We start from the raw sequence: 20900 nt of genomic DNA, 5'->3' as shown, positions 1-20900 counted from the left end.
TCTGATTGGTTAGTTTGCACAACTACAATACTTTCTGTCTCAATCGAAATCCATAATACTCATTGATTTCACTGCTTTTAACTTTATGGATCAGGTCTTATATGTCCTATTGAAAGTTCTGGTTCAGTATTGTCTTTAGCCGAGTCACTGGCCTCTCACAAGGCAGATTGAAAACTTTACACTGATCCTGAAGCAATTTGGATTCTGTACCCCGCACTGCAAAATTGACTTTCATCTTAAATGGGAACTTCAGACCACTGAGCAACAGTTCAGACTTCTTTTTTCTTAACCTAGGAAAAGTACCTCTAAATTTTTCAGATTTTTCAGAGATGACAGGGAAATCAGCAGTAAAGTCTGTGTTCTGGGTGGGACTGCGTGGGGTGGCTCAGTCCATGGCTTTTGAATGGCCCACATACTGTTTTTAATGGGTTTTACTTTGATTCTTTAACCGACTTTTTCCCTTCCGCTCAACTTTCTGGTACGTTTTAGCTATGCACTTTTGTGACTTACAACTGTCATTTCAGCAGTATTCCCATTTGTGCAACCCATATTATTCCTGTATAGAAAATACTTTGTCCTTTTGTGATATTGTAATTTTCTGAAAAACTGCATTTGTGTTTATAACAGATTTTTTTTACAGACATCTTTTTTCTTAAAAAAAAAAAAAAAAGACATTTTATATATATTATATATGAGCATTTTAATTTAGTTTTGTATTCCTCCAGAGAAGGAGCTGACATCTCTTCATGTTTAGTTAAAGCCATGGCTCCTCCGTTAGTTCCAGACTTGTGGATCCACAATTCAGTGACTCGCTCTAGTGGTGGATTACAGTGTTTACACATCCGGTTTAACAATGAACCCAGTGCTGCAGTGTGCAGATTTTTAACTAATACATGTTAAAATGGTTAAATTATTTTCTTTCAAAAATAAAAGCTTAGAAAGACCCCCCCTCTGGTTTTCAAAATAGAAATTTCACTCATTTGTTTAAATTGCAGCATGTAACTAACTAATCCCACGTTATCCCCCTTTAAGAATCACATACTTCTGTTATTTTTTTTTTTATTAATCAACAGTTTATTTACAGAACATAAAAGTATGCAGGTGAACAGTTTCATAACATTTTGAACAGCAAACCTGCTCCTCTTCAGAGTTATAATTATTTTACACATTGAATTGAACAGACACCAATCACAACAGTTTGGAGTCAGAGCCGTCGCTCATGTGTTTGAGTTTGATCCATGGACAGGCTGCCGTCTCAGCGCCACCCAGGAAGCGCCCATCCCAACTCCTGTTCCCATCACAACACAAGACATCTCATGACTCAAGCGTAACCACTCCTTTGTGAAATAAATATTAATGGGAGCAGGGAAACAACTGAGCCTTGATGACCCATAAAGGAAGAAAAAGTAAAAGTAGTTAGTCGAGGAAGAGCAGAAAACATGTCATAAAAAAATCTGAGTACTGTAATAACACACTGTATGTATGAAAAATAAAGAAAGGTCCACAATCTCCATCACTCACAGTTTTACCATCCAGAGGCTTGCGGGGCATCCAAGTTAACATGGACAGGTTGAAAAGGTCAGTGGCAGGCTCAGTTTGGTTTTTAGTCTTGTTACAGTGCAGCTAATGAAACCAGATGGCACCTAAAGCAGAGATCTACTCAGGACAAAGTCCTCTATGCAAGTGTATACAGTGGGCTAGTAGTTGTAGTTAGATGCTTTTATTAAACAGCGACACAATAAAATAAAATTAAAAGAAACATAAAAAAGGTACATCAACCTTCACATCTAGCCAACCTCTCATCCCTACTCAGTCCACTAAAGCCACGTTCCCCCAGATATGCGGGACGTTAAGACACCCTCTCCTCCCAATTGGACAAAGAAAGCCAGGTAAGTAGATCTAAAACCTCTGACCATGCATTTGAATAGTAGTAGTGAGTTAGGACATAGACACGTCATTCAGTACTAGTGTGCATTGAAATCATAGAATATCAGCAGTTGTTTTCACATATATATTTATATATAAAAAATAAAAGACTGTGTCCTTTAAATGCAAATGAAGCCAGGAGGAGGTCTTGGCAGCAGATGAGTTGTGTTCACTTGACTTTCACTTGTGTTTCCACCTGTGAGGATGCTTTACACCTCATTTTTGTTTCCAGCATAAAGCCTGGTCCATGTCTTGGCTGTAGAGAGGAAAATGTGAAGGATGGATTATAATTCAGCAACATTATTCCTTAAATTATCCCCAAACACTTTGAAAAGGATTAAATAAATGAGATATAATTCAGACCTTTGTACTTTTACATATTTTGTCAAACATTGCAATGTGTTTTATTGGGATAGTGCATGATAGACCTATGAAGTGGCACACATTTTTGCTGTGGAAGACTACCTGAAGAATACCTTCTTCTCTCTCTTATTTTTTTTTAAATAAAAATCTGGAGTGTGTTAAGAATCAGTGTTAACAGAAGGCCAGAAGAGGTCATGTTTGCCAGAAACAGTGTATTTGATGTAGAAAAACATGTAGTAGAAAGTACATTTAGAACAGATACAAAACACATCCATAGTCAAACATGGTAGTGGCAGCACCAGGAAGATGAACTGAGCTATTAAATAGCAATGCTGGAAGAAAGCCTGAAAAAGACGAGGTTCACTTTCCAGCATGCAACCAGAAATACAATGGTCAAATTCAAGACCAAAATCAAATCTAAAATCTGTAGCAAGACTTGAAACAGACGTTTTCCACCCAACTTGATTAAGCTTAAGATATTTTGCAAAGAAAATTGTGCAAATACATCAGACTCTAGGAAATGTGGTTCACTAGAGAACTGACTCCACCAAAATTAAAATGCCTTTTTTCCCCCATCCACTCATATGTGCTACCTTTTGCTTATCTATCACATGAAGTCCCAATAATGTAGACTGAACAGTCGTAACTTGAGAAAAGTTCATTAGGTATGACTACTTTTGCAAGACACTATAAAACCTAAGAAGCATTAAGTCAAGTTTAAGTGTAAAAGGCCAAACACACAGTGACAGCAGTGTTTGAAGTATCGCCCAGATATCGATCCGTGTCGTCTTTGCACACCTGCAACTCTAATTGCAGCACTTCAGATTGATGGTGAGAACTGATCTTTGTGTTAAACTTATTGCGATTGTCATATTTCTTTTTTAAGGGGTTGGTATGAAGTTTCCACCTTTTCTTTGGAAAAGCTAAAATAAAAAACAAAATCATCCCGGCAGTTATGGAATTTGAGATTTTAAAGCAACCAAGTCAGTGAGTAAAATGTTTGCTCTATCCGTTCAATTTGCCTAATTTTTTTCACTAATTATCATTTTATTTTATAACATAAAGTGTTCATTATCAGCAAATGCAAACCCAGTAGGAGTAAGCTGGCATGATTTCAAATCTCTGGAATTTATAATAGCTCTTTAAAATGAGACAGACATGAGTTTTCAAGTAGGTGTGAAGTGGTGAGCAGCGCTGCATTGAAATCAATCTGCCAATCCGTCAATCCGTCTTAATTATGTAAGATCAAAATATATGTGATCTACTCTGAATCCTGGTTTGTAGAAGCAGATTAAAGAAGAGCGCCTCTTAGTGGCCAGATTGCAGAATTGTTGAGCGGCCTGACAAACATCTCTTTTCCAAAAATGTCGTTCACATTCTAGTGTCAAAAATAGATAAAGATGGTAAACTGATACGATAAGTTTCTTTTACTCTCTGTCTGTAACTATAACACAACATTATTCCATATTAATTATATTTTACAACTCGGTAAACAAAATTCATGATGTAGACTTGGAAGTCACAATTTGTAGCTGAGCAAGAAAAGAAACATTTAAAATGAATTAAATCAATATTGTTCAAGGCCTAGCTTTGATTTTTTTTAATAGCCTCACCTGTTTCTATGGCTTCAGCTTCACTGGACTTCCACTTCTCTGCAACATCATTTGCTAGGGGATCGTCAGGATTGGGTGCGCTTAGCAAAGCCTGGATAGATAGCAGAACTGTTCGAATCTGCAGAGCCGGTGACCATTTATCTGAAAATGTCAGAGAACAATGAAACAAACGAATTTAAGACACTTAACATAGCAATGGAGCAGTGGATGAATTATTGATGCTCTGTACTGGTGGGAGCACACTTGAGTTCGTTAAAATGCTTTGCTGGGAAGAAAGGAATCATTTAGTGAATATGAAACCAAATACTTTATCAAAGAAGAATTGATTTATACAGGTTCAAGAAGGTGCATGGCTTTAAAAAGTGTAAAAAAAAAACTAAAACAAAAAAAAACTGCAAGTACCGAATTAGAGAAAAAGATTTGGCCTACCTTTCAAAATGTCCAGACATATCCTTCCCAGCTTGTCCACATTGGGATGATATATTTTGGTCATGAACCGTACTTTAGGAGCTGCCATGGGATATTCCTCTGGTAAAAAGAGTTCAAGTTTAAATGTGCCTCCCTCAAACGGCGAGTCCTGAGGTCCAGCGATGACAACGTGAAAGTAGCGCGCATTGCCTTCGTCTGGCTCAGCCTTGATGCCTGGCACAGGCTCTGCAAGCAAGCGCTGGGTTTCCTGGATATGGGGAAAAAAAAACAAAACAAAAAAAAACACATCAACATACTTGAGCTGCCTATCTTGGTCACTAAGACCTATATCGGTTATGACCCCCCCCCCCCAAAAAAACCCCAGTGAAAAATAAGTAAATTCATCAGTCAATATATATGATTGGAAAGCAGTTTTTTGATGCATGGGACTTGAAATATTACAGCCTACTAAAAGTCCCAATAATCCTTTGAGACTGAAATATTGCACACATTAAAACTGCCATTTCAAACTGAGTGTTTTGTGCAGCTCTACATTTCTAAGATGTGGTACAGACTTGAGCAGTGAAAAACTTTAAAGAGATGGATTGTGCATATTTAAAGAAGTGAGGAACAAACTATTCACTCAGATGTCTGACATGCAAACATCAAACCAAAACTGTAAAAGATGGGACAATCCCTACATTCTGATCCCCCTTAAACTGAATGACCTTAAGTGCATATTTGTGGACTATTAAAGAAAGCCTGCATAGCATAACATGCATTACAGAGAAACCTAAAACTATTCACATAAGAGACTAAATCTCAGAAACTTCTTGCTTGCTTTCTGCATCTTCGTGAATGGATATAATTGCTTTTCTTTGGTCAGATCACCAACAAGTTAATAGGTGAGCAAGTCTATAAAAACTGAGAATAGATGTTTTAAAATAAGTTTTGATCAGGTCCATTGTCATATCACGCTGTAATACGATCAGGCAGCATCAATCCACCAATCTGCAGTCCCGCTTTTTCCAAGTTTCTTTATTACTATAGATGCCCTTCTTAGTTAACCTGCTGTGTACTTCCACTTTTCAGAGGCATATTTGCAGTAAAATCAGACATTACTTTCAACATGATTTGCATCACACATCAAAACTCTGATTATTCTTTCTTAATAAAGCTTCCAGTCTGTTATTCCAAAAGCATCCGGCATGTTTACTATGGCTCTGTGGAACACTGTTTAACTACAAAGGAAGAGTAAAAAATGGAAATATGAACCAATAAAGTCACAGCTAACACTTGCGACAGCAGTTCTTGTCATCTTTTTGCTCTGTGCAACTGTGAGTGAGATTCCTGAAATGTTTCAGATAACCCACAGACAAAACCATGCAGTGAAAACACAGACAGAAGAGGGGCTCCCTGTCCCAGTCACACGCTCAGGGGGCTCAAGGGCTCGGCCTAGTAAGTAATGTTCCCAGCTCTTCCATCTTTTCCCACCAACTTTAGGCAGTCGGTGCACTTCTTTACACACCTCTCAATCTTTTACTATTCAGAGAAATGTTCCTTCTGCTATGTTACGGCCCCTGGCCTCTTGAGGCTGTGCAGGCTCTTTGTTTTTTTTCTATTATGTTTTGGTTCTGTGAAAACCTTCTTTTTGTAATAAATCATTTTTTCATTCCACTTTTCCTCTGGACACATCTTTATGTTACCCTCCCTGAACCCCTAGACCTTGGGGGGCGTAACATGCTAAAATAACATTATTTGAAAAACTATAAAGAGTGCAAAGTACTGAAAAAACAGAGACTGATAGTTTTGATAAGACTCTCATCTTTTAATGCCATATTTCTGCTGGAAACGCAGAGACATATTTAAATATACTGAATAAGAGCTGCGTGCTTTATTTAGTTTAAAATCAATCTAAACTCATAAAATATGACATTTTATTTGTGGGAACAAGTATAGCTATTAGAGAACAAACAAATACTGCAAATGTGTCAAACATAAATAATTCTGCAAAAGAGCTGCATAGTCAAAGGTTACCAGTGTGTTCCCTCATTTTAGCATTATTATTTTATAGTTTATCCATCATTAACTGCTATAGATTAATGCTGTCAAGTCAACAAAAAATATTTCAACTAAGATTTACCTGGAAGGTATCCTGACAACTATACGTGTTAAATCAAAATGTTCCTTTGTACTCTGTGCTTCCATTGCTCTCTGTGACCTTTAGGCATCTTGGGATCTGAATCTTTGTCATGTGTGTTAATCTACTGCTGTTAAACTGAATCCAAAATGGGATGCAAAATACAATACATTGATACTTTGAACTGAATTCTTGCATTCAAAACAGCCCTTTAGCCTGTTGGATATACCTAACCAATTGGCTCTCCTTTTTTTTTTTTTTTTTAAAAAAGATCAATCTTAAAAAAAAAAAAAAAAAGGTAAATTATTTATTTTTGAAAAAAAAATAAAATAAATAAAAAACTAAAACAATGGGAGGATACAGGGCTGGGCAATAAACCAATAATAAATATAGCAAAAAACACATGAATGCTCAATAATTTTCCTGAACTCCAACCCAGAGCCGCACAGCATTCTGGAGGATGTAGGCAGAGAAAAGACTTGAGCCACTCAACCTCTAAAGCGCAGGTGTCAAACTCCAGTCCTGGAGAGCCACTGCCCTGCAACTTTTAGATGTGCCTCTGCTGCACCACACCTGAATAGAATAATTAGGTCATTAGCAAGGCTCTGGAGAACTGATCTACACAAGAAGAAGAATTAAGCCATTTCATTCCAGTGTTTTGTACCTGTGTCACATCTAAAAACTGCAGGACAGTGGCCCTTGAGGACTCGAGTTTGACACCCCTGCTCATAAGGGTCAGCTAAGTAAGGTTGGTGGTGGTATGAACTAACTGACTCACTCACTCTCTGGTTGCCTAGCAATAATCTGTTGAATAGTTTGTGCAGCAGCTGTTTGTTTCACCACCATGCTTCATAACTGCTTAAAAATGAAAAATTGTGGCACAGAGTAAAAGGAGACAATGAGTATAACAGGCTTGAGAGGAAATTGTGGATAAAACAGGAATGGTCACTTCGCCAGTTCAGCACAGTTTGTAATCTGGCTGTAAATAATATCATGTGGGCTGTTATTATTGGGAACAAAAAAAAACAAAAACATTCTTTGCATAAAAAGACAAGTCTTTCACAATGAAATTTCATGGACTATTGTGAAAATATTTAAAAGTTAATTCTGCAATTAAAGTGGCTTTTGGCATTATTATTATTATTAGTAGAAGTAGTAGTACACATGACCTGAAATATGTAAAATAAAGCGGAATTATATAATGAAAGTTAACTTAAGAAAATAAGACAGAAAGAACCATCCTCCAACTGCTTATGACTGTCTACATTAGTGCAGATAAAGAAAAATCTGCAGTTTTATTTAACTTTGCCCAAGGTGTAAGTAAACTCATGTACGCTGATCTATGTAAAAAGCTAAAACAAAAACAAAACAAACTGCAGCAGAAAGAACTTGAGAAAACCTGGTGCGGATAAAGTCTGAAAATATAAATGTTTTTCCAAAATTATCCAGACCAGGACAATGATGAAACTCCGTACTTTTCGATGTCTATAAAGAAATTCTGCCCATCACTTCGGTCAGTTTTGAGCAGCAGAGAATTCATTATTTTGAAATGATTAATTTCATGATTAAGCTTCCATCTGATAGAAACGCGCTGGTTGCGTTAACTTCCAGCAGCAGTGAATGACAAATCCTTCGGATTTCTACACGATAAATAGTAGATTTACACGATAAAATTTAATTAAATTGTTATTTACAGAAATGGTTCGTTTCTACATTTATCTCGGTTATAAACTGGAGTCAGTTTAATGAACATGGATCATTTAAAAGTGATCGCTAATAAGCTACCAAATAGCTATCACAGTTAGCTGGCCGGCTAGTTCAGCAATCCTGTAAGCACAAAAAGAAAACTAGAAACCACAACGAGTTAAAAAAAAATTACAATTAAAAATTTGAGCAAGGCCAACGGGATAATTGCCACTAGTATTTATGTATTTATAGCCTCTGACAATCGCTGTTTCTGGGCACATTAAAGAAGCGGAAGTTACTTTCTGAAACCGACACTAGCTTAATCGATGCTAACGCTGGAACACGAAACTGTGCAGCAGACATAGAAAAACTGGTTTAAATTATAAATTCCAATTTTTAATAACCGAAGAAAACATTCTTCTGTTAGAAATAAGTACCTTAATAATCCTGCGGGGCAGTCCTGCCATTTTTCTTAAATGCGGGCTTCTAGCTCTCGGTGCCTCCTTCTCTCTGTAGCTGGCATTGACAGCAAACAGACCACTTCCGGGTTCCTGCGTGATGACGGCATACGCAACAGTATGGCGTGGCCTGGAGAGGTGCTGATTTATTTATTATTTATTTATGAATTAATGTTTTTACTTTTTTTGGAATACAAATGTAGCTACCACAGAACTAAAATATTTCACTATAAATATAAGAAAAATACGAATTAACAGAAAGATGAGTAAGGGAGAAAATTTAAAACAAACAAATATTAAACGCCAATACTGTTAAAATACTGAAGGTGTAATATTAAAACTTTTATTTTACTTAATAAGTAATGCTTGACCTCCTGTTCAATTAATTTTCCCTGGGGGGATCAATAAAGGTCTCTCATCTTGAAACCTAAAAAGAAAAATTAGCATTTTTATTTTTAAAAACTTAGCTTTTGCTGCATGAAGCAGCTACAAACTGAGAATAAATGAATGTATATTTCCAATATTCTAGCAAATACTTGCTTGAGGGGGCTGATTATTTATGCTGTCACTTAGTTTATGTAAAAATATTTTTATTTAATTGTTGATAAATTTGTATAAATATTTTTTCACTTTTATATTATAGGATTTTTTGTAATATTTAGTCAAAATACCAAATTTTGTGTATCATAACTGATTTGTTAAAGCAACAAAAAGGTAAAACATCCAAGTGGTGAATACCTTTTATAGGTACAGTTGGCTGTGTGCTTGTGCTTTAAACCCAACAGTGATTTTAGTCTAAGTGTAGACTAAAAGCAGTTCTGCAAAGACGAGACAAATATTTCAAGTCCTTGAAGGCCGCTCTACCTCCAACTGTGACACAATAGCTAAAGGTTTAAGGGACAACTGAGTTGTAGTATAGCTTGTTTTCCTTAGTAACACAATGCATCATTAGGAATGTGCATTCTGTATTTGCCTCAGATTATCTTTGTCTGGATAAATAAAATAGAATAAACTTGATCATATGAAAAGCAAAAACAGAAGACATTTGTAATGGGGAAAATACTTTCTAACAGCATTGAATGCTCCTGTTATTCCTGCTATAATCTACTAACTCGTATTTTATTTTGTGTTTTTGTCCAAGTGCACTAGCCTTTGGAGGCACATTTTCACAAATATATCAGAAAGGTTATTATTATTATTAAATATTATTGTATCATATCAAAAGAACATTTTTTGCATTCCAATGACAAAATGTTACCTTCTTTCACTGATATATTGGCACTTTCATTCATTTTCTATTTGCAGATTTTACCTACAGTATGTCTTTTTTTTCTCTAGAAGTCATATGAGTTGGAGTCTAGCATTAGCTCTACATGTGGAAGACCAAACAATGATGACTTAGACTTAACAACTCTGGAAGCAAACAAGTCTGCAGAGTTCAGCTGCTTTTTTTTTTGTACATATACAGACTTCATAGCAGCTATAGACCAGAGGGAGGATCGGAGCTCCTCCTTCCACAATTTCTGCCCGAACAAAATCTTTGTTCCACTGGGTGTCAGTTACATTAACAGACCAACAAACGCACAGTAACTTGAACAGGCCCGACTAAGACGAAGTCCAGCATGCAATTTCTGTGCCAATTTACCTCAGCAGGTGGGTTTATTACTTTGGTTTAATCTTCAGATGGTGATACGTTTACTAATTCTTTTGCTATTTATGATTGCAATTGTGTGAAAAAGAAGTTTTAAAAAAGTGTACAGAATGTTCCTTTATACTGATGATTTGTTCTAAAAATTGCATAAGTTTGTTGCAAACATGTTTCTGTCATCTGACTGTGTTTGCGATGTATTTTACAGAACTGTTTCATAGATGTACATTTTTTCAAACATAAGGACAAAAAGTCTCCGAAGAGTATCCTAAGATGTTTACTGTTATTAGGCGAGGAAATTATTAATTTACTTATTTATTTTGCTTGTTATTTTGCATATTTACCTTGCATTTTCCAGTACAGAATAACTAGTCACTTAAAATGCATATTTCAGAGCACAATGCATTCATGTGCTAGAATTGTAGTACTCAAGATTGATCTTAGCTTTGGTATTGTCTGGTCTTGGTCTGGTCTCAGGTTCAGGTCTTTTCTAAAATACTAATCTTAGCTTTTAGTAATTCATCTCTTTAGTGTATCCCAAATACCTTCAAATTGTCCAGCAATTGTTGGTGGGGTTATTGTGAACTTTAATTTCATATTTTTAGTAAATGTGAGGACACAGAGAAAGAAATACGGAAAATATACATCACATACTGAACAAATATTTTGAAAAGTAAAATAAATTTAAACCCACTTAGCGTTCAAAATGTAAAAAATAAAAATATTCTCCACTCACTGAATAAAAACTTATTTTCACCTACCACTTACTCACACATCAAAGTAATACTCATGTTTTCATTTCCTGCCCTAACTTAGTGAAGTCTTTGAAATTTTCCATTGTTCGGCAGTTGGCACACACAGGAACACATGAACCAGCGCCTAATGCAGGCCTTTTTTTTGCCAGTGCACAAGGAGAACAGAAACATCAGTCACATTACAGGCACTGCTGGTCACACAGACCGCTCTGAATTTGTGTCAACAATGTGGCCAGACTTCCTTATCATCTTTTAATTCAAATACAGGATAAGATCATAGTGACCAGTAAATGGTGAAAGACTAAGCTTATCCTGGGCAGCTACTTGAGCTGTAGCATGTAAAGTTCTCTTGTAGACTTCTTCTGCACTCACGTCACAAAATGTAACTTTAGAGTCAGATGCTAAACTAAAATATGAACTTGTAACATCTTAACAGTACAACAAAAAGAGAGAAGTAACTTGTCTGTGCGCCTTTTATGTAAAAAATAAACAAGATTTTATGTAGCGTGACAAACTTTAAATTCTCACTAAACGGCTGGTAATTTTAAGCAGTCCGACTTTCTTGCAATTTTCCAAAGCGATGTTGATTAGTAGTTTTTCTATATTTCTAAAGGTCTTTTAGGCTTTTGGAAACTATGTTTCTGTCCAGTGCCTCATCATGACAGCATTGTGCACAACGGTCAAAAAAAAGAAGAGAAATGGCTAAGTGGAGGACAAAGAAATAAGAAAATATGAAGGGTAAGGGGTTGAAGATAAATATTTAGCTGATAGCATATAACTGGTAGATAAACTGGCTATGAAGCTTCTGCTGATGTTCCTCTCACTGAAATCCAATGTGATAAAATGGTAGTACTCTGAAGAAGTTTGAAATCGTTCCTTCTTGCAATCTTCTAAAGTGGTCACCATGCTTTTGAGCACATCTGAATTAAATGACGGCTTGTTACCAGGCCTCTGCAGAACTTTGACATGCTGAGGAGGTAGTTAGTTACTACCAGGGTGGTGAGCCAGGGAGAGCAATAAAACATGCAGAATACTGAGGCTACCAGTCCTTGAGGACTGACTTTGGACACCTCTCATCAACTCAGCACTTGAATGGATTCATTGTCTTTGTAATGTAATGTGTGTATCATCTGCATACTGATAGACAGACAGCAAAGGTCCAGAGGATGAGAGTTGTACTCCTTGCCTTGTGACAAGGATTAATAACCGCTGTATGTGAGGCGACATGGCGTAGTGGTAGAGCAGCTGCCCAATTTTCAGTTTATGAGCCTTTGACCTATGAATCATTTAATGTTTGATAAGTGTGTTAACAAACAGGCAAAAAATGTACCTTGTAAATTGTCAGGTCCTTCACAGAAAATATAGAATGAAAGCAGCCAAAGTTTTTTTCTGAGAAAGTATTATTTTTGTCCACCTATGCTGACAGACCAAATTTGAGCCATTTTTGAACTACATAAAATTCTTGTGAAGACCACATTTTGCAAGGCTCTGAAGACAAAGATAAATGTGACTTTTCTCCTTGATTAGTTTTTCTGACAAAATATAAAACAATGATCTCCATAGAAAATATGTTCACATATAATCAGATTATTCCTTTATTCAGGGATAATGCAAATGTTCCTCTCAGATATCCTTGTGTCCCCCAATGTGTAATTTTACAATATTATCTGGTATTTCTATTGTTTTTAGCTTCCTGCAGGTCTCACTCACGCTTGGCATGTTTTTTCATCACTATCCTGTACTCTGGAGGAGTTTCATCCCTTTACGGGCCTGCTGTGGCGACAGGCCTCGGTTCTGCTTTCTCTGCCGCGCAGACCAGCAGCGTGGTGGGAGGCAAGCAGAAAGCAGTGACTTTCAACAAGCTCATGGTCAACACCGGAAGGGACTTCAATCCAGACACCGGGCACTTCCGCTGCCGCATCCCTGGGGCTTATTATTTCTCCTTTTCTGTGGGGAAGTTCCCCAGTAAGCTGCTCTCTGTCATCCTGGTGAAGAATGGGGAGGAGGTGCAAGCCATTGCTTATGATGACTACCGCAGGATAGGCAGGAAAGTGCAAAGCCAGAGTGTGATGATCAGTTTGAAGGAAATGGACACTGTGTGGCTGCTTTTGCAGCAGAATCCCCAGTATGCTGTGTACAGCAATGCTGGCCCTTACATCACCTTCTCTGGTTATCTGGTCTACCCGAAGCTCCAGCCAACCAGTTACCTCAGCAATCACCTCTCCTCACCAGGTCTCTATTATCCCTGATTGCCCACCTCAGGCTGAACCCCAGAGCGCAGGTCAAGAGGCGGAGCAGCCGCAGTCAGCCTTCTCAGTGGCTCGGACATCCACTTTCATGGGTCAGAGTGACGGGCACCACAACAAGCCTCCCCTGACCTTTGACGTGGAGTACGTCAACATTGGGGACCACTTCAACAAAACCTCAGGCCTGTTCACCTGTCACTTCCCTGGGGTGTACTTCTTTGCTTTCACAGTGGGGAAGCACCCTCGTAAGGCCGTCTCTGTGAAGCTGATGACCGGGAGCGGGCAGGTGCAGGCCATGGTGTTCGACGAGGACACGTCCAAGAGGAGAGAGATGCAGAGTCAGAGCTTAATGCTGCAGCTCAACAGGGGGGAAACGGTGTGGCTGTACAGCCAGCAGGACAAGCGCTACGCCGTTTACAGCAACCAAGGGAGATACACCACCTTCTCCGGCTTCCTGGTTTATCCGTCTGCAGAAACAACGGCAGACAGAACCGGCCTATAAACAGCTCTGCCATTAGTTCAGTCTGTAGTAAATCGCTGGTTCTGTAGGTAGAGTAAGTAATTTAACATAACTTGAGTTTGTAGAGTTTGCTTTGGTTCCACATGTTGCATTTTCTTCTGGATTAATCCACCAGATGGTGCTATGAGACAGAGTCGTGGACACTGCCCAGCAGATTCTGTCACTTGAAAATGCAATTTTCTCCAGTCTTTAATATAAAATCTTTTTTTTCCCAACATTTGCTACTTAGGTCCTTTGCATTTAGAAGCAATAAAACTTTCTATTCATAGAAAAGTGTTTGTTGTGTGGTCTGAATATAAATGTAAATGATGTATATTTTAATAAAACTGCTTACTTAACACAACATACCATATTGTTTCTTTCAGGGTTTTGTGCAAATAAATACTAAATGAACAAGGACTGGGACCTCCGTAAGTGAGATAGGACAGTGTAGAGATGCATGCCAGTGCTCATGGAGAAGAATCAGAATGACAGGTGGTTTCAGATCTCTGAAAGTCTCAAATAAAAGTGGACGAAATCATTGGATTTGCTCCTTCTCTTTCCAGAGCATCCTGAATACTTGATAAATGTAGAAACGAAGCCACTCAGTTAGCACCACTACCTGCATGGAGTAGTTTCCTACACCTCTGTGTTCTGCCTAGCGTTGTTTCTAAATACCTCACTGATAGTGAACGCACAATCTGCTAACTCTTAGCCTATTTTAATATGAGTAAGAAGGAAAAAAGGGTGCAAAAATTGACCAAATAAATATGCAAAGTGATCCAGAGTTTAGGTCAATCATTTTGCTATGTTGCTATATTTTTTGTTATTGTCCTTTAATTGGTTTTAACAAGTGTTCCTGATAATAGAGGGTTAACTGCAGTCATAAATAAGACAGTATATGTTTTTTGAGATTAAATAAAGAATTTATTTCATAAAAGAAATAAATAATTTGGCATTTGAATAATATTTGAAAACATTTTTTCCAGCCACCCAATAACATTTAGAAAGTTCCACACTTACTAGAAGAAATGTGGTACATTTTTCTATATTTGCTGTAATTAATGCATTCTCTGTTGTATGAAAATGCTTCCCTGGAAATGTCAATTATCAAAGCAAGTACATAAAACATACATTTCTGTGCGTAAAATAAAAACAAGGCCATCGTAAAATACTAATCTAAATCTCTTACAACCACCTTCTTGGCTTTGTACAAAATTCCAGTGTTTGTACTTCTTTGACTCCTCCATTTTAAATTTCAGCTTTTTAAGCCAAGTATTGATGATAAAACTTGAACATGGAAAAAGCTGCTATAATACACTAATATTACCTATTTATAAAGTCAGGCAGAACCAAAGCAGACTGGTTGTTTGTCTACCATTATGAACTTGGTTCCACTCCTGGAGCCTTTTAGCTGGAATGTCCATCTCTTCACTGCTCCTTCACTGCTCACCGTGCCTCACTGCACATCCCAGATCTCACAGAGCAGCGGGGTGAATTTGTGGTCGTTCACTCTCCATGATGTGAGCATCTCTGCATGATAGTGGTTGAGCGTCCTCAGCTCCGTCAGGCGGCCCAGAAGGCGAGCAAAGTACTGCGGCTCCTGCGGATGCTGCAAAACACACAGCTTCTTCAGCAGCTCCACCATTGGCTCCTGCAGCCGCTCCACAGCCTGCTGGTCCTTCACATAAGGCCGGTCTAGAGAGGAATACAATGCACTCTAATTATACTGTAAGCTTTGAAGGAGTATGGGTATCAATATGGAAACGTGTAGAACAATAGACGCCATGAAGAGCACTGAATGAAGGCAAAAGATGGCTCACCTGGTGTCAGGATGGTTATTGCAGTGAGGAGAGCCTGTTCCTCCAGCACCATGTGCAGCTCACCAACACTTTTGTAAAAATTAAACAAGGGCGTGATGAATTCTTCTGATATACCTGCAGAAACAAACATGGTTTTTATTATACATTTTACCTAAAGGCTTCCTAAGTGCAAGTGAAGGTTTTGATTTGGAGATTCATATGCTTTAGATGTGTGACAAGGAACAAGGAACAGCTTTTATTTTGTGAGATAAAACCTGTTCAAATTAAGAAAAAAAAGATCTCCAAAAACACTCAAATGTCATAATTTTCATTAAATAAATTGAAAGCTTATTTCTTTTTTGCTGTTGTAAAATTTCACCTAATTTTGAATCACACTTTAATTTTAAATCATTAAATCAGAACAAATTTAAACAAGCTGATTTTAGTATAAAATGTACTTATTTGGGCAGTAAACTCTAAAAATACATTAACGTCAGAATTTTCATTGGTTTTCAAAGCAGACAAGCCATTTTAAAACTTAGTTTCTGACACAAAAAAGTCTTTTGAGGCAACAGTTCATGGCTTTAAACTCAAGAACAATTAGGTTAAGGAGGAGAACAATGATCCGAAGCACATTAAGACGTTCACCACTGACAGGCTCAGAAACACAGTGAAAAATAAAGCTAAGTGTTTTCAAAGGCCTAGTCAAAGTTTGGACTCAAATTTAACCAACTTGGATCACGCTTTATCTTAATAAACAAAAGAAAAAGTGTAGAAAAACTTTAGAAAAAAGCTTCATGTTCTGCATCTTTGTCCAATATTAAAACTTGTTAATGATGAAAGATTTAATTGTGACAAAAAAAAGTGTGCAAAGTTTTTCGGTCAGGTTCCTGTTTAACGTTTGGGAGCTGTAGAGGCTCGTCGGACTAGCTGGGGGGCGTCTGTCCATCCGGAGACATCATTATCATCATCATCGTCCTCATCATCATCATGGAGCTTTCAGAAATGCCAGGGGGCCTCAGAGGGAAAGAAGTGCACAATGGCACGTTTGATGTTGTGATAAGAAACAATGCTCTCTTCAGACAGCTTTGCTGCCTTTTTCTCCCTGACTGGCCTTTAGCGTGACTATCTCTTATCCTCACCATTCACTCAGGAGCAGCGCTCAGGGACTCACTGACACACACTCACACACACACATCTGCCATCATCACTGCTGTCTAACTGTCCAGTCTGGTTGACATGATGACACCTCACATACATATCAATGATTCTTAAAAGCAGCAGGTCAGTAAACGATTCAGCCCAGGGGATATTTTTGTAAGCAAAGAGGCAGTATGTGCGTTTTAATAACCTAATCCTGTTGGTTCAAAAGGGGTTGGGTTTGCTGTTCTTCACCTGGAGCAACGCAGGCACACCTGAACAGAGTGAAACTGAACCCACACAGGGTAAGTGTGCATGTGTAACCGACACCCAGCCCGGGATCAGTAGGTTAGTGCACATCTCTCCGCTGCATCACACAGATCAAATATTAAACGAGAATCCGACCAGATTTGGCTAGATTCAACCTGACAGACCAAAAGATGGAGGGACAGCTGACATCCAGCAGAAGTTACTGCCATCAAGATTCCCATTCATTTCTCATTTACAGGGGTTTTATTTAGACCTACAATAATTCATAACCTGGCAGATTTAGGCTGAAGCTAGTAGTTTAACTTTTCCCTTCTAACTGGAAGTAATATTAAAGTTTTACAGCTGCCTAGCCCAAATTCAAATCTGTAGATAGTAAGGAGTCCTTCTGCCCTCAAAAGACTTGTTCATTGCTAAAGGGCACAAAGGGTATAAATAATCAATATATACCCTGATTGTATTTTTTGTCATGACTGAAACATCTTTTACTTTGGTTTATTGTCTTTCAGTCCTCTGTTTGTTATCAGAAACAACCTTTTTAGCTGAGAGAACATGTTTTGAAGCTTAAATTAAACATTTGCTTGTTTAACTGTGCAAATCATCTGCAAATAACTTTACAATTAGTATAATAATTTTACACAATAGTTTTCTTTGACTCTCTAATAGGTTTATTATCTAGTTATCAACCTAATAAATGGCTTTATTGAGCCTGTACTCATAGATTATCTTTGATGCACAGTTTTGGCCTGAACTTTACATATTCCCATCATGAGCATGAATATTATCCCAAGGTTAATATTTTGTCACATGTGTCACAAGTTTCACTATGACGACATGCTTATTGTAGCTATCAACAAACATTTAATGTAATTATGACCGAATAGTTGACCAAACGCTTTGGTAGAACAAGGTCAGAGTAAATATGGTGACTTTCAAGAACAGATCAAGCTTTAGATGTTATTCTCTGCAAACTGCAGCCTTCTGAGAGACAAAAAATATTGTGGTGGTGTGTGTATATCTATTGGCCTGCATGTATATTTTTCACATGAAATTCAAATTTGCACCCAGTTGATGTGGTTGAAATGAACGAAAGCTGAAATAAATGTGATTCAAATAAATAATTCAAATGTAAAAATAGTCATGATGTTAAAGCTCATAATGAGAACCTGAAATCTTCCGACTAAAACTGAATAATCAGCGGGAAAACATAACTAATCAGCTATAATTGTTTTGATCCATTTCATTTCAAATTTAAACATAGGAGCTGACGTATTTTTCTCTAGAATTGAATTCAAATTTTCTAAATTTATCAAGATCAGGAGAATGCTTAATTTGAATTCAGTGCTTTCAAAGATTTTTCAAGGTTGAGTTGGAAACTCTTCTTTGTTACATCAAGAAAGTTTTAGTTATTTCTCCAGATAAAATCTGACTTTACCAATGCTGTATGTAGTGAGTAAACTCACCACTTTTCCGTATCCTCTCTTCTAAAACCACAGTGTGTCCTTTTGGCATCTTCCTGCTGAAAACTTGAGCTGAACGCAGAAACATGGCCTCCACAGCTGAACCCTTCAGCAGAGCGATCTGATCTTCATGATCCAGAGACAGAAATCCTAACGAAGACATGACACCTCTTTGTTTCTACTACATGCACTATGACAAAGTATTTGCCCCCTTACTGATTTTATCTGGTTTTGCTGTTTTGTTAGTATTAAACATTTCAGCACTTTTATATTAGATACAAAACTATCCTTACCCAATAATGAAAAGGTAAATGCCCTCTCCTAATTAAGTCATGAATAAATTAGATTAAGCCCAGTATTTGGACGGCTAAGTTAAATTTCATAAGACGTACTTCAGCCTAATTACTGTCAGATCTGTAGAGTAAAGAGATCACCTAAAAAGGATCTGGTTGGCAACATGAAGTAGGTAAAAAAAAAGATCCAAAAATGCAACTCATCCGGATCCAAAGAAACTCAATAAGTAAATACAAGGCTGGAACACAAAACAATTTCTAAGACAAAGGCTTTTTTTCCACAGCTCTGTGTAACTTTGTGTTTCGCCAAAATTCTCTGATTTACCTGGAATATTCTTTGTAAACTCCACCAAAACCTGAACTTGACTTGTTGCGATTTCGGTCAAGAGGAGAAAGTTTTCCTCTGTGCTGTACTGTTCTTGTAGCTGGAAGGAAAAGCAAGAATAAACTGATTATTTATTCTTAGTTATTCCTCATAATGTGAATAATTCAATGTTAGGCTGAACAAATACCAGCTTTTTGGTAACGTCCTGGGGGATTTGATGTTTGTTGTAAGCTTCCACTATGAGCTTCAAGAGTGCATCTTGCTCTTTAGTAATTGCCACCTTTTCCTAAATTTGAAAACAAAAACATTTTATTTGTCTCATCTACATTTCTCCGGGACTCGAGAAGATGCTGTGTTTACCTTTGACAGCTTGGTGGTTGAGGTGACCTGCTTGTTGTCCGCACTGTCCACCCCCTCTGTCTCGTCTCCTGTTGACCGCCCCGGGGAGGTCTTGGTGTTCTTGCGAAGCCTTTTGGATTTACACTGGATCTCTGTCAGCAGACCTGTAGGTATCAATGAAAGCTTCACTTTCTGAGTTAAATACCTCACAGATTTGTATCCAGAGCAGCTTTAAAAAAACGAAACAAAATCACTTAAGGATCCCTTACTAATATCTATCAAAAACATGAATTCATTCAAGATCCCAGTTACTAGTATATAGTGAGCACATACTCTTTTTACTATTTAATTACACACTCAAATATGGAAAGGGCATTTGAAAAAGTTCAGTAATGATAGAGAAAAAAATTCACCTCTTCATTTTTTCCCTGCCTAATTAGTTAAGCTCTTACCGCGGGGACAGATAGTATCATGAAGGCCTTCCATGCTGCAATATTGATCACAGCTGCACTGAAGTATTAATGAGCAACAGGAGTCCAGTTTATCCTTCAGTGCTTTTGTACTGCCAACTATTAACAGAACTCACAGCTGGTTTCTGAAACCAACGTTACCAGGGAGAAAGCTGAAGCAACTCTTTCAGTGTCCACATGCTGATTAACGATGTTGATCTTTTATAGGTAGTACTTTTTGCTTGACAGCTTTCATTAAAGAAAACCAAACAAAAGCTGTGTCATATGTCATAAATGACACATTATATCCTAGGATAATTAAGTAGACCATGTCAGAATGGAGAATGAGGATTCACCTCTCAGCTGTCCACAACTCGTCCAGTATCATATTTGTTCATTGCTGATTTAAATATGTTTAAAGGTCTAGCTGTCATCTCTCCAAACCTGCAGCCATACTCACACTCTGCCAGCATGCCCATCTCCTTGCATTTTCTCAGCCTGCACTCCTGGCATTTCCTGCGCATGTACATGTCCATCTCACAGTTGCCGCCACTCTTGCATTTGTACACGGCGTTCTTTGTTATGCTTCGTCTGAAGAAGCCTGAACATAAGCAGAGGAGGACGGTAAACATCACATAATGCATTGCATTGATTTGAGTTTAAAACAGTTTGAATATCCACCGTTTCCTGGGTATTATTTTTTTATATTTAAAAAAAAAATGCACTTTTTAAAAAAAATTATTATTATTATTATTATTAATTGGGGATATAATCATCCTTACGTTTATTTATTGGAACAATTATTACAAGTCAGCAGTCTGATTGCTATCACCTCATTATTTAAAGGGCCATGTGTTAATTTTAGCAGTGTATGAACAATGCTGAATAAAACATTTGTTGAGAATCAAGTAACTCTTTTAGTTACACTCCTACACACTGTCTATCTTTGCGTTTCAACATTAAGTAATTATAGTCACAGTCAATTAAAAAAAACATAATTCAGCATTTCTTTTATTCTAATTCTGCAGATTTTACAGACACTGCACAACGTCTGATAGCCAATGTGTCATAATCTTTGGCTTT

At 37.4% G+C, this 20900-nt stretch overlaps 3 protein-coding genes across 4 annotated transcripts in view; 1 reads left to right on the top strand and 2 right to left on the bottom strand.

Moving 5' to 3' along the window:
* Positions 1–1042: 1042 nt before the first annotated feature.
* Positions 1043–8695, bottom strand: ube2na (ubiquitin-conjugating enzyme E2Na). The gene is made up of 4 exons (XM_032546086.1): positions 8574–8695; positions 4332–4578; positions 3903–4043; positions 1043–2182 (listed from the first exon to the last, which is right to left on the bottom strand). Exons 1-4 carry the CDS (start codon positions 8601–8603, stop codon positions 2136–2138), a joined length of 465 nt encoding a protein of 154 aa, XP_032401977.1. The 5' UTR covers positions 8604–8695; the 3' UTR covers positions 1043–2135.
* A 1450-nt stretch (positions 8696–10145) lies between these two features.
* Positions 10146–14044, top strand: c1qtnf13 (C1q and TNF related 13). The gene is given in 3 exon segments (XM_032548823.1): positions 10146–10247; positions 12687–13237; positions 13239–14044. Coding segments are annotated over 3 exon segments (1089 nt in total). The 5' UTR covers positions 10146–10216; the 3' UTR covers positions 13746–14044.
* A 608-nt stretch (positions 14045–14652) lies between these two features.
* The window catches only part of nr1h4 (nuclear receptor subfamily 1, group H, member 4), a 16026-nt gene continuing 9778 nt past the window's right edge, over positions 14653–20900 (bottom strand). For both annotated transcript variants that reach the window (XM_032551038.1, XM_032551048.1), the window contains 7 exons: positions 20278–20418; positions 19390–19532; positions 19217–19315; positions 19030–19129; positions 18415–18561; positions 15566–15679; positions 14653–15440 (listed from right to left, as the gene is read on the bottom strand). In XM_032551038.1, coding sequence (XP_032406929.1) covers positions 15202–15440; positions 15566–15679; positions 18415–18561; positions 19030–19129; positions 19217–19315; positions 19390–19532; positions 20278–20418 — 983 coding nt within the window. In that variant the 3' untranslated portion in view covers positions 14653–15201. The remainder of the gene's footprint in view (positions 15441–15565; positions 15680–18414; positions 18562–19029; positions 19130–19216; positions 19316–19389; positions 19533–20277; positions 20419–20900) is intronic.

The sequence above is a fragment of the Xiphophorus hellerii genome, chromosome 2 (genome assembly GCF_003331165.1).
Source record: "Xiphophorus hellerii strain 12219 chromosome 2, Xiphophorus_hellerii-4.1, whole genome shotgun sequence".
NCBI lineage: Eukaryota > Metazoa > Chordata > Actinopteri > Cyprinodontiformes > Poeciliidae > Xiphophorus > Xiphophorus hellerii.
The sequence above is the reverse complement of the archived record's forward strand: the minus strand, read 5'-3'. Positions and strand labels throughout refer to the sequence as shown.